The sequence below is a fragment of the Opisthocomus hoazin genome, chromosome 24, assembly GCF_030867145.1.
Source record: "Opisthocomus hoazin isolate bOpiHoa1 chromosome 24, bOpiHoa1.hap1, whole genome shotgun sequence".
In the NCBI taxonomy this organism is placed as follows: Eukaryota; Metazoa; Chordata; class Aves; order Opisthocomiformes; family Opisthocomidae; genus Opisthocomus; species Opisthocomus hoazin.
In genome coordinates, this window is record NC_134437.1 from 4,195,780 (window position 1) to 4,210,788 (window position 15,009).

At 51.0% G+C, this 15,009-nt stretch overlaps 2 protein-coding genes, 1 long non-coding RNA gene and 3 other non-coding genes across 7 annotated transcripts in view; 1 reads left to right on the top strand and 5 right to left on the bottom strand.

Moving 5' to 3' along the window:
• Positions 1-3,471: 3,471 nt before the first annotated feature.
• Positions 3,472-8,254, bottom strand: HSPA8 (heat shock protein family A (Hsp70) member 8). The gene is made up of 9 exons (XM_075442307.1): positions 8,169-8,254; positions 7,406-7,615; positions 6,761-6,966; positions 6,514-6,666; positions 5,855-6,410; positions 5,327-5,529; positions 4,809-5,007; positions 4,252-4,484; positions 3,472-3,919 (listed from the first exon to the last, which is right to left on the bottom strand). The coding sequence occupies exons 2-9, from the start codon at positions 7,608-7,610 to the stop codon at positions 3,734-3,736; spliced, it is 1,941 nt and encodes a 646-aa protein (XP_075298422.1). The 5' UTR covers positions 7,611-7,615; positions 8,169-8,254; the 3' UTR covers positions 3,472-3,733.
• On the bottom strand, positions 4,067-4,163 carry LOC142364096 (small nucleolar RNA SNORD14). Its single transcript, XR_012766168.1, has one exon. It is a non-coding gene; the product is annotated as a small nucleolar RNA SNORD14 (small nucleolar RNA).
• On the bottom strand, positions 5,094-5,190 carry LOC142364097 (small nucleolar RNA SNORD14). The gene has a single exon (XR_012766169.1). It is a non-coding gene; the product is annotated as a small nucleolar RNA SNORD14 (small nucleolar RNA).
• Positions 5,599-5,689, bottom strand: LOC142364095 (small nucleolar RNA SNORD14). The gene has a single exon (XR_012766167.1). It is a non-coding gene; the product is annotated as a small nucleolar RNA SNORD14 (small nucleolar RNA).
• A 29-nt stretch (positions 8,255-8,283) lies between the features above and the next one.
• On the top strand, positions 8,284-11,217 carry LOC142364041 (uncharacterized). 2 transcript variants are annotated; one of them, XR_012766109.1, is made up of 3 exons: positions 8,284-8,547; positions 9,008-9,131; positions 10,169-11,217. It is a non-coding gene; the product is annotated as an uncharacterized LOC142364041 (long non-coding RNA). The 2 variants fall into 2 exon arrangements; XR_012766108.1 differs by lacking the exon at positions 9,008-9,131.
• CLMP (CXADR like cell adhesion molecule) overlaps positions 11,197-15,009 on the bottom strand; it is a 44,371-nt gene continuing 40,558 nt past the window's right edge. Inside the window, exon 7 of the mRNA XM_009942235.2 lies at positions 11,197-14,700. Coding sequence (XP_009940537.2) covers positions 14,406-14,700 — 295 coding nt within the window. The 3' untranslated portion in view covers positions 11,197-14,405. The remainder of the gene's footprint in view (positions 14,701-15,009) is intronic.

Here is a 15,009-nt window from a genome sequence, read left to right on the forward strand (position 1 = left end):
AACATGGGTGAGAAGGGAGCATTGCGGGGGGGCAGAACATGAGTGAGAAGGGAGCATTGCGGGGGGGCAGAACATGGGTGAGAAGGGAGCATTGCGGGGGGGCAGAACATGGGTGAGAAGGGAGCATTGCGGGGGGGCAGAAGCTGGGTGAGAAGGGAACATTGCGGGGGGGCAGAAGCTGGGTGAGAAGGGAGCATTGCGGGGGGGCAGAACATGGCCGAGAAGGGAGCATTGCGGGGGGGCAGAACATGGGCGAGAAGGGAGCATTGCGGGGGGGCAGAACATGGGTGAGAAGGGAGCATTGCGGGGGGGCAGAACATGGGCGAGAAGGGAGCATTGCGGGGGGGCAGAAGCTGGGTGAGAAGGGAGCATTGCGGGGGGGCAGAAGCTGGGTGAGAAGGGAGCATTGCGGGGGGGCAGAACATGGGTGAGAAGGGAGCATTGCGGGGGGGCAGAACATGGGTGAGAAGGGAGCATTGCGGGGGGGCAGAACATGGGCGAGAAGGGAGCATTGCGGGGGGGCAGAACATGGGTGAGAAGGGAGCATTGCGGGGGGGCAGAACATGGGCGAGAAGGGAACATTGCGGGGGGGCAGAAGCTGGGTGAGAAGGGAACATTGCGGGGGGGCAGAAGCTGGGTGAGAAGGGAGCATTGCGGGGGGGCAGAACATGGGCGAGGGGAGCATGGGGGGCAGAAGCTGGGTGAGACAGGAGCATTGCGGGGGGGGGGGTATGGAGGGGTCTTTGAGGTGTTTGGAATGATGGCATTTGTCCTCCCAAGTCATTGCTACACGCGACGGAGCCCGGCCTTCCTGGCGCTGGGTGGACATCTGCCTGATGATGTGCAGGAGCAAATGAAGTCCTTGTTCTGCTGTGCTTACGCGCACAGCTTTTGCTTTACCTATTGAACTGTCTTCACCTCAGCCCACGAGTTCTCTTTTTCACCCTCTGATTCTCTCCCCCATCCCACCGCGGCGTGGTCTGAGCGAGCGGCTGTGTGGGGCTGAGCTGCTGGACGGGGTTCAACTGTGACACCCGCCTGGCAGAGGAAGGGAAGGCTGTGGATGTAGCTTTTCTGGATTTTAGCATGTCTTTTGACGCCATCCTTCACTGCCCCTTTCTGGACAAGCTGTCCAGCTGTGAGATGAGCGGGTACACAGTGCCCTGGGTGAGGAACCGGCCCAACGGCAGGGCTCGAGGGGTTGTAGTGAACGGGGCTGCATCTGGCTGGGGACGGGTCACCAGCGGTGCTCCTCAGGGCTCCATCCGCGGGCCAGTTCTGTTCAATGTGTCCATCAATTATCTGGACACAGGAGGTGGGTGCATCCTTAGCAAGTGTGCTGATGGTGCCATACCGGGAGGTGCTGTGGACTCGCTGGAGGCCTTGCAGAGGGATCTAGATAGATTGAAGCACCGGGCAATCATCAGTGGCATGGAATTTAACAAGTCCAAGTGCTGGATTCTGCACCTGGGATGGAGTGTCACCAGCCATCACAGGAGGGGATCACCCCGCTGTATTCAGCGTTGTGTGGCCTTCCTTCGAGTACTGTGCGCAGTCCTGGGCCCCGCAGCTTAAAAAGGATGTGAAGGTGCTGGAACGTGTCCGGAGGGCACCAAAGCTGGCGGAGGGGCCGGCGGGCACGGCCTGCGATGAGCAGCTGAGGGCTCTGGGTTGGCCTAGCCTGGAGAAGAGGAGGCTGAGGGGCGACCCCACTGAGGGGACGCGGAGAGGGAGGTGCTGAGCTCTTCTCCCCAGGACCCAGTGACGGGACGCGAGGGAATGGTTCAGAGCTGCGCCAGGGGAGGTCCAGGCTGGCCTTGAGGAAGCGTTTGTGTGCCGAGGGCGGTCCGACCCTGGAACAGGCTCCCTAGAGAGGCGGTCGATGCCCCACGCCTGCCAGTGTTTAAGAGGCATTTGGACAATGCTCCTCCAGCCTGTAACTTTTAGCCCTGAAGTGCTCAGGCCATTGGTAGATGATCGCACCGAGTCTCTTGCAACTAAAAAGGTCTGTTCCAGTGATGATTGTTATGGGCTGCAGTCACAAGTTAAGGACCATGGCGCCAGGCTTCCCTGGGAGCAATCCTGCTGGCACCTAAGGGCTGGCGACGAAGAGCACAGCACAAAGGATCCTGCCGCTCGCACGCTGCGCTGCTCGCTGGACTGTGCCTCTACAACTTCTTTCTTTTTGCCCCGCAACGTCCTGCAGGATGGAGGTAGCAGGGGCAGTCTCCCCCTCACCACCCCAGCGACCCAGACAAGCACCCAGGGCTGTCCCGCTGTAAGGACACGCAGAGTGGCTGAGGGTTCTCAGCTGCTGCTCAGCAGCCGGGCTGCAGGCAGCCCTGCCCTCCCCTCCCGCCAGCCAAGGACCTGCCTGCGGAGGCACCAGGATGGGTGTTAGCCTGCAAACGCACCATTTTTCCCCTTTGGTTAAGCACTGCTGCTAAAAAACAGTGAAAGTCCCTCAATTCTCCAGCGTTGAGAAGAGAGGTACTCAGGGCAAGAAAGAAAAGTGCTTTAACTCATGAAGTACCCACATAAAAAAAAACCAGCACTGAATTGCTGATTATTCTGATAATCCCTCTATCATAAGCAATATAATTGTGATTTTTATGGTCATCACATGTATATGCTAATACCACATACTTAAGATATAATAAAACACTGTATATAATAAGCAATATATGAATTGCTCATTGGTGAAGAGGCCACACCAGCAATGATTTCTCCCAATGAAGAGCCCCCTTGGAAGGCGCCTTTCTGCAAGGGGGATCCTTGAGCTGGTAATTGCTTTAAGGACCAAGGGATGATTACTTTATGTCATAAAAATGCTCTTTGCTGCTGCAGGTTAATAGTAAGTAGCTCTGCACTTTTTCCAAACACACTGGATTTCTTGAGAAGCGCAAGGTCACTCAGCTTCAGTCGCTCCCTCCTAGCAGGCAGGCTTGCTGCTTATTTTGCGTCCTGTAACCATTATGGATAGCCAGAGGAAGGTGCTCTCTTTGTTCGTGACTCTGCACTGCCCAACCACCCCCACTCCAGTTCTTCTGCCATGTTGTGGCCATCTACCACTGTCGGCTTGACAATGGTGTCTCTAGTAAGAGGGACAGGCTAAGAAACCACATGGTGAAAGCTGCTGTAGCTGCAAGCTGAAGCTTTCTGATTTTTCAGCCCATTTTCAGGATGCTGTAGCTCCACAAGTGAAGCTTAGGCTGCACTACCCTCTCAAGGTGATGGTCCAGGGGCACCTGCAGCCTTGTCCTCCAAACAAGGCTCAACATCACAAGCCTCTTCAGCTCACTCTCTGGCAGACACCAAAGGTGAAGCTCTTTGTCTCAAAATTGCCCACAGCTGCTTCCATTGGAGCTTGCCTTAATCGTTAGGGTTTCATCATGCTCAGCTGGTACATTATCTGTTTTTATTTTTTTTACTCTGGTCAGTATGCACAAACATGCCAACACAGAAACAGTGTGATGCCCATTAAATAGTTTTTATTTCTTCGGACATGAATTGCATTTCCACTTGTTTACAGTACTGTAAAGTGCAATGGTATTCATCTCCCCTCCTGTGCACATGTTCAAGTATTTAAAATGCCCAGAAAATGTTTTGTTTAATTTTTACAGCAGCTCAGTTATGGAGTTTTAGTCTGGCAAAGTACACCCAGATGTGCCTACAGGTTTGGGTCCTTCAATCTCCAATACTAACTGCTAGTGGAATGCATTTCCCCACGGCTTTAATCCACTTCCTCGATCGTTGGTCCGGAAGAAGCTCCACCAGACGGAGGAGCTCCCCCACCAGGGAACCCACCGGGCATCCCACCAGGCATGCCTCCTGCGCTCTGGTACAGCTTGGTGATGATGGGGTTGCACACCTTCTCCAGCTCCTTCTGCTGGTGCTCAAACTCCTCCTTCTCAGCCGTCTGAAAGAGACAAAAACCTGATTTAGAACTCCCTCCTCTCTTAGAACTTACAGAGCCCCTGGAGCAACAGGGCCTCATTGAAGGTTGGTTAGCAGCTAGCCAGCCCGAGTCCGGAGGACCTGAAAGCTGTATGCTGGCACACTGTGGTCGCTCAGACATCCAAGGAAGGTACTTGGACCAACACCAGTCTTTCGACTTCTGGTGGAAACTACGAATGGCTTTGGAATCACTTTCATCACAGCAACCAGTAGCTCTCCATCCTCTTGAGCCTTCTTTGTAGCTCAACGAGACACTAGGAAGCACACACTGACCAAACACAGAATACGACATACCTGGTTCTTGTCCAGCCAATTGATGATTTCATTGCATTTGTCCAGGATTTTCTGCTTGTCCTCGTCAGAGATCTTGCCCTGGAGCTTCTCATCTTCAACAGTAGCTTTCATGTTGAATGCGTAAGACTCCAAGGAGTTCTTAGAAGACACTTTGTCACGCTGCTTCTCATCTTCCGCTTTGTATTTCTCTGCTTCCTGAACCATGCGCTCAATGTCTTCCTTGCTCAGCCGGCCTGCGGAGCACAGCAGCATTTCAGACCATGATTTTCAGTCATTTTCAGCGGCATCTTGCCGCCTCCCACACATTACCAAGTGTACACTTCTGGGCAGGCAGGCCATACAAGAGGCCCATAAGCTATGAGGTACCCCCATCTTAAACCACTTCACTGGCCACCTTAGAATCTCATGGATTTCTGTGCTAACAACCAAGGCTCACGGTTGTCAATCAAGCAGCACACATTACAGCCAAGCTCTGACAAGAGATAAATGCCGAGTTCCACAAGCTGAACTTCAGCAGCTGTGCAGCTTCCCACCCTCAGAAACACATGGAATCTTACCCTTGTCATTTGTGATCGTGATCTTGTTCTCCTTGCCAGTGCTCTTATCCACAGCAGACACGTTCAGGATGCCATTGGCATCGATATCAAAGGTTACTTCAATCTGAGGTACACCTCTGGGAGCAGGGGGAATACCAGTCAGCTCAAACTTGCCCAGCAAGTTGTTGTCCTTGGTCATAGCACGCTCTCCTTCATACACCTAGTAAGAAGCAGCAGCAAATTAATTGTAAGTTTGACCACACATCGTTAAATCATAATGGGGTTTATTATCCTGAAGTGACATGGTCGCTCAGACATCCAAGGAAGGTACTTGGACCAACACCAGTCTTTCGACTTCTGGTGGAAACTACGAATGGCTTTGGAATCACTTTCATCACAGCAACCAGGTATTTACTAGCATGCCTTGTAACTGCAAGAACACACCTCTGGGCTAAGGTATCAACCACCAGGAAGTGCTGACAGGGTTCTTACGACGACTAACTCTGTGTTATCAGCTCACCCCAGGGCCGCCTGCCTACCTGGATCAGCACGCCAGGCTGGTTGTCAGAGTAAGTAGTGAATGTCTGAGTCTGCTTGGTGGGGATGGTGGTGTTCCGTTTGATCAGGACCGTCATGACACCTCCAGCGGTTTCAATACCAAGAGACAGGGGAGTCACATCCAGCAGCAGCAGATCCTGCACGTTCTCAGACTTGTCTCCAGACAGAATAGCAGCCTGCACAGCTGGGGGAAGAGAAAAACCGTTAAGAGCCCTGCCACATACACACTGCACACGACAGTAAAGCCCATGGCTCGCTCAGACATCCAAGGAAGGTTTTGGCCATCATTAGTAGACTTCCGGTGGAAACTACGAATGGCTTTGGAACCTGATTCATCATTGCAAGACAAAGTTAAAACTTCTCACTGGTTTGAAAAGCTTTATTGATTCAGGTGGAAGACCTAGGGCCTACACCAGTACTGCTCCAAGACTTCAGCTCAGACAGCACTGAGTTTCCCCAAGAACACCACCCAGTTTTAGCACACAGAAGATACAAACTCTTGTCATTACCTGCACCGTAAGCCACAGCTTCATCAGGGTTGATGCTCTTGTTCAGCTCTTTCCCGTTGAAGAAATCCTGCAGCAGTTTCTGAATCTTTGGGATACGAGTAGACCCACCAACCAGCACGATGTCATGGATCTGCGATTTGTCAAGTTTGGCATCCCGCAGGGCCTTTTCCACAGGATCCAGGGTGCCACGGAACAGGTCGGCGTTCAGCTCTTCAAAGCGAGCTCTGGTGATGGATGTGTAGAAGTCAATACCCTCATAGAGAGAATCAATTTCAATACTGGCCTGCGTGCTAGACGACAGAGTACGCTTTGCACGCTCGCATGCAGTGCGGAGGCGACGAACTGCTCGCTTGTTCTCACTGATGTCTTTTTTGTGCTTGCGCTTGAATTCAGCTATGAAGTGGTTGACCATGCGGTTGTCGAAGTCTTCTCCACCCAAGTGAGTGTCACCTGCAGTGGATTTCACCTCAAAGATGCCATCTTCAATAGTCAGAATTGACACATCAAAGGTGCCACCGCCAAGGTCAAAGATAAGCACATTCCTTTCAGCACCAACCTGAAAGAAGAGATTAATTTTCCTAGTGCAATTCCGTTCTCTACTACTGGTTTAGCAGGTTTACTGGTTGGGCATCAGACACAGTAGTCACTCCATAGCTTACCTTTTTGTCCAGACCATAGGCTATCGCAGCAGCTGTCGGCTCATTGATAATTCGCAGCACATTGAGCCCTGCAATGGTTCCAGCATCTTTTGTTGCCTGACGCTGAGAATCATTGAAGTAGGCTGGTACAGTCACCACAGCATTAGTAACAGTCTACCAAAAAAGCAAACAAAAAGGCAGTTGTTTATGTCAACTACTCGTGTATACACAATTACTTATTACATTTCACTGAAGGCCTAAACCTCACCTTCCCAAGATATGCTTCTGCAATTTCCTTCATTTTGGTTAAAACCATGGAAGAGATTTCTTCTGGGTAGAAACTCTTTGTCTCGCCTTTGTACTCCACCTGGACTTTTGGTCTGCCAGCATCGTTCACTACAGTGAAAGGCCAGTGCTTCATATCAGACTGGACAACAGAATCATCAAATCTACGCCCAATCAACCGTTTTGCATCTGGAGAAAAACAGTTGGCCACATTAAACACATTTATTCACAACAAAGAACGTTAAATTCTTCCTAAAAGATTACACACAAAACCCTGTAAGACTACACTTAACCTGAAATTGTAACTGCCTTGTCAAAACCCAGCTGCAAGTCACTGCCAAGTTTTACCTCTTGGATACACACAACCTCCCCACCACCTCGCAGCCACCACAGAGCAAGGTTACCTAACACTGTCAGCAACGCCCTGCAGGCAGGCAGGCTTTTAGTTGTAAGGCACATACTTTCCTGGTAGGCAGTTAGTCCAGTTATATTCAAATTAACTGCAGGTTTTAATTCCTAAGAAAAAGCCTTAACCCTGCTATCAGTCGGTGATTCTTGTAAGCAGGGAGTACCCGCCACCACCGCGCTAAGCCTCTGTACAGGAGGCAGGCAAGCCTCGCGCCCTTACCGAAGACTGTATTGGTGGGGTTCATCGCAACCTGGTTCTTGGCGGCGTCGCCGATCAGCCGCTCCGTGTCGGTGAAGGCGACGTAGCTGGGCGTGGTGCGGTTGCCCTGGTCGTTGGCGATGATCTCCACCTTGCCATGCTGGAACACGCCGACGCAGGAATAGGTGGTGCCAAGGTCGATCCCGACGGCTGGTCCCTTCGACATCTCGTCTGGGGAAGGCGGGAGGCCCTTCAGCTCCCGGCGGAGGGAGCCCCGGGCCAGCCCCGCACGCGTGCTGCGGCGCGGCCGCCATTTCCCGCCGCGCCCCGCCCCGGTCACGTGGTCGCGGGCGGACATCTTAGGTGCCGCGCCAGGGGACGCGACCGCCCCCCCTCCCTCCCGCCCCCGCCAGCCCGCTCCTCCCCGGGGACCGCGAACCCCGGCGCGGCCGCCCCACGGGCACGGCTCTACCTCCCGCACGCACCTCCCGGCGGCAGCCGCGCCAAGCCGCCTCCAGCCCTCCCCCATACCCCCCACCCCCGCCATTTCAGGAGCACCAACGGAAAAAACCGGCCGCTGGATCGGACTGCGGGGAGCGAGGCGCAGCAGCGCTCTGCAGAACGGCCGCACGGCGCGGGGAAAGCCCACCGCCGCAGCGACGACAGCGCCTTCCGCCCCTAGCCCGGTCCACCGCCCCCAGCCCAGCCCGGCCCGCCGCCCCGGTGCAGGCAAAGGCACCCCGCGCACAGCCCGCACCCCCCCCACGCCGGGCGGCCCTGTTACCTGAGCGGCGCGGACAGACCCGGACGCGCACAGAGGAACCGGCTCGGCAAAGGCTGCTGCTCAATGAGACCGTTCGCCGCGCGCCCCGCCGCCTTTAATATCGCCGGAGAACCTTCTGGAAGCGCCCGCCTCTTCTCTCCGCTCCAGCCAATCCGCTCGCGTATTCCGCCAGGCCTCTGGCCAATGGGCGCCTGCCGGAACCCGCGCCCTTCGTGACGCAGACAGGAAGGGGGCGTGCCCGCCGGCCGGCCGGTATTCTGGAACCTTCATGCACTTTCCTCTCTCCCACCGCCCGCTCCGCAACGGACGGGGGGTGGAGCTTCGCCTGCGCGGGAGCCAATGAGAGCCCTCCAGCGGCCGCATGCGGGTGACGACACCGGTGAGCGTAGGCTGAAGGAGGGGGCGGGGAGCAGAGAAAGAGCGCTAGAGAGCCAATCGCAGCACGGCGCCCGGAGCGTCGTTTGCATATTTCGCGCGCACGGGGTGGAGATGACCAATCAGATCGCGGGTCTGGCGGGTTCATTTGCATCGAGGGTGGTGGGCTGCGGGAAGGGAGAGCCGGCCGGGGCGGGAGGCAAGATGGAGGCGCCCCGCAGGGCCCGGCCTTCCTGGCGGGCTGGTGGCGGCCTTGTGGCGGCCTTGTGGCGGCCTTGGCCGGTCCAACACAGTTAACGGCGGGGTTGGCGGACCGCAGCCAGGCAGAGAAGAGCGCCCGGCTCTCCGGGAGAGAGAGCCAGCATTTCTGGTGCTTTCTTAACACTGTCCACAAAAACGCACTCGTGGTAGCTGCTTAGAAGTCCAATATCGCGAGTGGGCCACCAACAAGTACTTCTTTTCAGCCTTATCCCAGTGGAATGGCTGCTTGCGCTCTGCGGTGCCCTGCTGCGTGCGTGCCCGTGCCCCGAGGCAGATGGGTGCCAACGCCTCTCTCGCAGCGATTCCGAGCAGCCTCCACGAGGGAAGGTGAGGCCGTTCCCCCGGCGCAGCGCAGAGCCGGTGACCCCTTCTCAGACCCCTGGCGCGCAGGCAGAGCGTGCTCCACCCTATCCAGAGGACGGGCTGCTGGAGCGCTCAGCTCCGAGGGTACACCGGAGATGCTCGCAGTGCTGTCTTGCTCCAAGTGCATTGTGCAGCAAGCCCTCATGGGAGCCATGCTGTTAGCAAGGGACTGCCTTTGCTTTTTTTTTTGTTTCGTTTTTCTAAATCATGGGCAGAATTTCAGTAGGACCTAAGAATAGCACTACCTGCGTCTCGAAATTAAACGGTGACATTTAAATGTGCAACTGTACTTTGCACAGCAGACTGATAGCAAGTGAAGAAGGCAGCCTGAAACAGCAGTGAGTCAGTGCAGGGAGGAGGGCAGTTTACCAAATGACTCATTACATTAGAAATTAAAGGCTGTTAACATACTGGACAAAAGTAGCTCATTTACTGTGTATCAGAAAAATTAAAGCTCGGCAGGCTGCACACTGACAAGTATTCTGTGTGGGGTTTTTTTAAATGATGGATTCGAACATTTTTTGAAGCCAATTTAGTACGCTAGAGATCAAGCACTGGTTCTCCTTTAAGCGTTTAAAACAGAATTGGGAAGAGAGTGGAGGTCATCAAAGACACACTTCCTATTCACGACAGTAGCATTTGTTGTTTATACGACACTTGCATCTGCACGCCCTGGTCGCAGTTTGGAAATCACGCATTTCCAAGACGGTTCTTCCCTTTCCCACCGTGTTCTCCCCCTTGAGTGTGTCAGTACAAACCGATCCCGGTTAAAAATAACCCAAGATTCCTGATACTGTACAAAAGTATGCAATTGCACAACTCCTCTCAAAATGTGTATCGCCTAATCAGGATTTTGGATGTCATCAACTCAGCAGGGGAGCCAGTAATAACATTTGCTCATGAATCAGGGGTAGAGAGATGGACACACCTATGAGACCACTGTGTTGTCACCACGTTTTGTTTTAAATGCTGTGTAATTATGTCGCAATTTTCACTCCCAGATTTCAGTAAAGAAGATTGATGGTGTTGGGAGACCTCTGCGCAAAACAGCCCCAGGGAAAGAAGACTGAACCACTGCAAGCGAAATCAACCACAGTTACGTTTAGTTACCCTAAATTCCACCTACATCTCCCTGACTGGAGATTCCTGTTAGCTAGTTCAAAACGTTTATCTGCAGAGAAGATCTAAACTGTCTGAACACAGCTCTTGGTGGCTCAAGGTTTCATTGTCGTCTCACGCACAGTTCAGGAGATGAACTGAAACGCATCGGGTGGTTCAGAAGTGAGGTTGCAGATACGGGAGTGGGAGGGCGATGTCACCGGAGGTGTGTATCTGTGCTGTGTCTGCGCTGGCACTATTTACCATATTAGCTTGCAGCATCTACATCCTCAGCCAAAATATCTGGGGTGAAATAGCTGCATGGAAGTCAAAACACCATTTACTGGAAAAACACCATACACTGAAGGTTTCACATATTTCACACTGAAAAAATACCCAGAAAAAAAAAAAAAGACCAGCTTTCTCACACTTTCTACACAAATATGCACATAGTCCTTGTTAGTTTAAAAATGGCATTTTCAACTCAGTACTTTTTCTCTTTGGATTCGGCTTGACAGCATGTGACACATCATACCACAGAAGATGGAGCATTGGTACAAGTTTAGTTGAGCTGTAGCGCTTCAGCTGCAGCATATTTATTTATAAAACAACCAACCAAAAAAAAAATTACGAAATCATTGATTCAAAGGAATCGATAATAAATATTTGCTTTCCTCTGAGTTGTTCAGACACAGTACAAGTACACCATTGATAGCAGGTAGAAGAGAGGTAAGCCTAGTTTAGCTGCTAAAAAAACAAAAGAAAGCTACATAGCATTGTATGCATTTAATCACACTAGTAACAACTGGTATATGACAGTAAATGCTTCAAGTATACTATTTTACAAAACAGATTTTGGCTTATGGTTTATTTGCTTCCCTTGTGCAATTCCTGACAGTATCATCTGGAGCTCAAAAAATGTCCCTTTGAGAATAAAGTACCTTTGAAGTTACCTCTTTCCTGTGTTTCCTTTGAGTAATGAACTTTTCCCTTTGGGCTTCATGCTAGCAACTGCAGTGCAGAAATGACTTTGTATTCACCTGTGAGATCACAGAATCGTAAAGGTTGGAAAAGACCTCTAAGATCATCAAGTCCAACACCACCATGCCTGCTAAACCATGTCCAAAGTGCCATACCTACACGTTTTTTGAACGCCTCCAGGGATGCTGACTCCACCACTTCCCTGGGCAGCCTGTTCACTGATGCGTAGTCTGAAAAGCACCACAGTGTTTCAGACGTAGTGATTTTAAATCACCATGGTGCCCACACTTTCTAACCGGGGCCACACATCTTTGCATCTTTGTTCCACGGCAGGAGAGGGCCATAGTGCTTCTTCTGACACAGTTTGTGTGCAGGGCAGTCTGCGCATGCCCAGACAGCGGGCACGCGTAGTGCCTGCTTCCCGACTGGGCTGGGAAAGCCGGGAATGATCACACACACCAGGCTTCAGCAATTGCTTCTAACTTCTTTTCCCCAAGGTCCATAAACTTTTCACCCCATGAAATCAGACAGATAGCTCAAGTGGCAAGGAATGACTTCTCTGCTCCAGGAGAGCTGGAGATGAGGAGATGGCTGCCATGGCTGATCTGTCCTGCAGCAGATTCCCGAAGGCCTCCAGGAAAGAGACTGCCAGGAGCAGGCTGGGCAAATTCTCCTAGCCAGCAGCAAGTGGCCTCTAGGCTGTAGGTAGAGCATCCTCCTCTTTGCTAATTGCAAGTCTGGCCGGTGACTCAAAGCTAACCTACAGCGTTTAGTACTCGGACTGTAGCCAGCTCGACTGTTTGGATTGTTATCCTTATTTTGTGATAATAAGCTTCTGGTTGCTCAGGCATGTATTCTTTACCGAGAAAAGCACACCCATTTTCGTATGCATAGAATAAGTATCCTCAGATACAACACAGGTAACATTAAGCACAATAAGCAACCGTAGAAAAAGCCACAAAGTACTTCAGCAGTTCTGCTCATGCTCTTCGGGACTTTCCTAGCTCTGGAGTATCTTGTAAGGGTACTGTGGGGTGCCTAAGCCTGACTCAGGGTCCAGGAAAAGAGCAACTGCAGAGGAGTCGAAGACTCTTAGTGCAGCTGCTTCCAAGCAATGACAGCCACTACCAAATCCACCAAAACACAGCTGATCCAGGAACGTGCCTTTGGAGTATCCAGGGAAACTGTCCAGGTAAAATGACACAGTATCCAACACCAGGAGCTGTCACGAAAGTAGAAGCTTATCAAACACCTGATATCAGATGTCTCCTCTGTTTAAACCTGTGACTCGAGGCTCGTTTCCCTGCACGACAGATCAGTACTTTGTCCTGCCAAGGGTGGCTAGGCTGTCTCTGGCATACAGAGAACAAGTGAAATTTTGGTACATGTGATGAAAATGGGTGACTGCTCCTAAGAAGAGAAGTTCTCAGATAGTGCGGGACAAGTTGGAAGACTATTTTCCATAAGGAAGTAGCCTAACAATGGCTTGGCTTTGATCAGATTGTCTCAGTCTCAAGTAAAGCAGATAGAATTCTGGGTCTCGGTCAGAAAAGGAGATTAATGACAGTCCCTGGAGTGAAAGAATTAGAGATTTGTGGTTCTTCTGTGCTGATCCCTGTCCTGTAGACTCATTCCAGAAACTGGAGAAAACTTTCCCTCCCTCAAATGAAAAAAAAAAAAAAAAAAAAAGCCTCATTTTTTTAATAGAAAACCATCAGTCCAGGAAGAAAGGAATCTAGAACGTACAAGCTCGTGTGTGTAGCAGTGGTCAGAGTCCTTCAGGGAAAATATAAATGACAGATCTGCCTCCAGAAGAAGCCTGTCCCTATCTCCCATCATTTCCTATTAGCCTTCAACTTGAAGTGTAAGATTCTCTATTGCTTGGAAATGTTTATTCTGGCTAATTTAGTTACAGAAAATACTTCTACGATTCTTGCAATTTTTCAAGAGTTGTACTGAAGTTTAAGCCTCAACAATAGCCCATGGCCCAGTGTTTGGTGTGTAAATGGGACATTGCACACAAATACTTTCTAATGGAAGCAGCATTCTGTTTCTTTACCTGTCCCTGGTGTATTTTCCTTGCTGTGTGTTCTGTTACTCTATCCTTCAGTCTTACCTGGGTGCCTGAAGGTCAGCTGAAGGATACTGTTCGTTTAGTCTTGGGAAGAGCTCTCCGTAAGGCTTCTACAGCATGGCTTACCCCAAGACTGGTGAATACACAACTTGTTGATAGCAAAGATGTCTTCCAAATGCTGCGTCCAGGCTTTTTGGCAGATTTGTGGCCCTCACTTTCTGAGGTACTGCCTTTATTCTGGATTCAGTGCCCAATTCTCATCACACTAAGGCTCATTTGCTACAGATGCCTCTCCAGTGGAGTTACTGCGGCTTTGCAGTGCTGACCACAAAAGCAGAGTGGCTCCTGGCCGTCTCACTCTGGATGCATCATTAACTTTATTGTGGCAATCAAAGCACCTCTGTTTCCTTCACAGAAAGGGTCCTTTCTCTTTAGCACAGAGGTTAATTCAGACACATGCCTTAATACTGCATCCCTTGACATTTTTGAGTGATCCTTTAATTTCCACTTTGGTTACAGCCTCCAGAAGTATTTCATTATAAGTCTGAATGCAGAAAACGTGAAGCGTCTGTCAGTTCCCTTTTGGGGCTGAGTACCAGACTACCCTCAGCAGAGAGTCTGCCTCAAAATCTTCAGATAAGACAATGCATCTTTGAGAAAGTTCTCCAAAACAGGTACAAGAGACTTTTCCTTCCCCACAAAACCTGTCTCAAATATGTGTCTTTATGTCTCTGTTGATCCGTTTTAGAAAATCCTGAGGGTTGGCTTCATTTCATTTGTACAGCGCTTAGGTGTTGCCGTTTGAAATGCTCAGTGTTTCATTTCCAAAAAGGATAATGTAAAAAGAATGCTCCCTTTTCCCTCAAATATGTCTTTCTTCAAACAAAAAAATTCTGTACGAGAACCTCAGTGCTGGAAGATGTAAGAAATAGTTGAGTGGGAGGGCTTCTTGTGTTGTGAATAATCACAAGTGATTAAAATTAAGCTGACCAGGAAGATAACTAGCTAATCTAACAATTCCTACGTGGCTGGTGTTATGTGAAGTGTTTCTGGACAGCAGGAGTCTCCAGACGGCTGGTGAGCAGTCACACGGTCTGGAACGCTCGGCTTTGGGCAGGCACCATGACCAGCGTCGCTCCCATTTTCATCAGGTTAGTGTAGTCGACTTTCTTTGGCTCAATTTCTTTTCCTTCTGTTTCCCTCTGGCTGTACTGGGGAGGAGTTACGTGGGGAGTAGCTTCCGTTGACAAAGTCCGTTGGCTGCGAGAGGCACTGTTGGCTGTCGACCTAGTTGAGGATGAACCTGAGCGCGAGCTTCTGGAACCAGAGGAAGAAGAACTGGGCTTGACGAGATGGGCCTTGGGTGCCTCTGCATCTTCTCTGCAATCAAACAGATGACAGGGCTCAAATACCATGAGAACAGAAGCGCTTATACATTTTACCAGACTGAACTGCTGCTGCAATGAAGCTGCAAATGACCAGGGGCTGTTTGTCCAGCAGTCAGAGCGAGGTACAGGGTTTTCTGAATTCTGTGCTACATAACTTTGTGGACTAAACTCCCTGTTGCGCTACAGAGCTACTGGTCAAATGGGTTTAGAATACATGCTGCGCATGATGGGCACTTTTGTGTGCAGCTTTAAGGCCCGTGGAACGAACGGCAAGTGTCAGTGCAAACAGTTCAGATAGAAC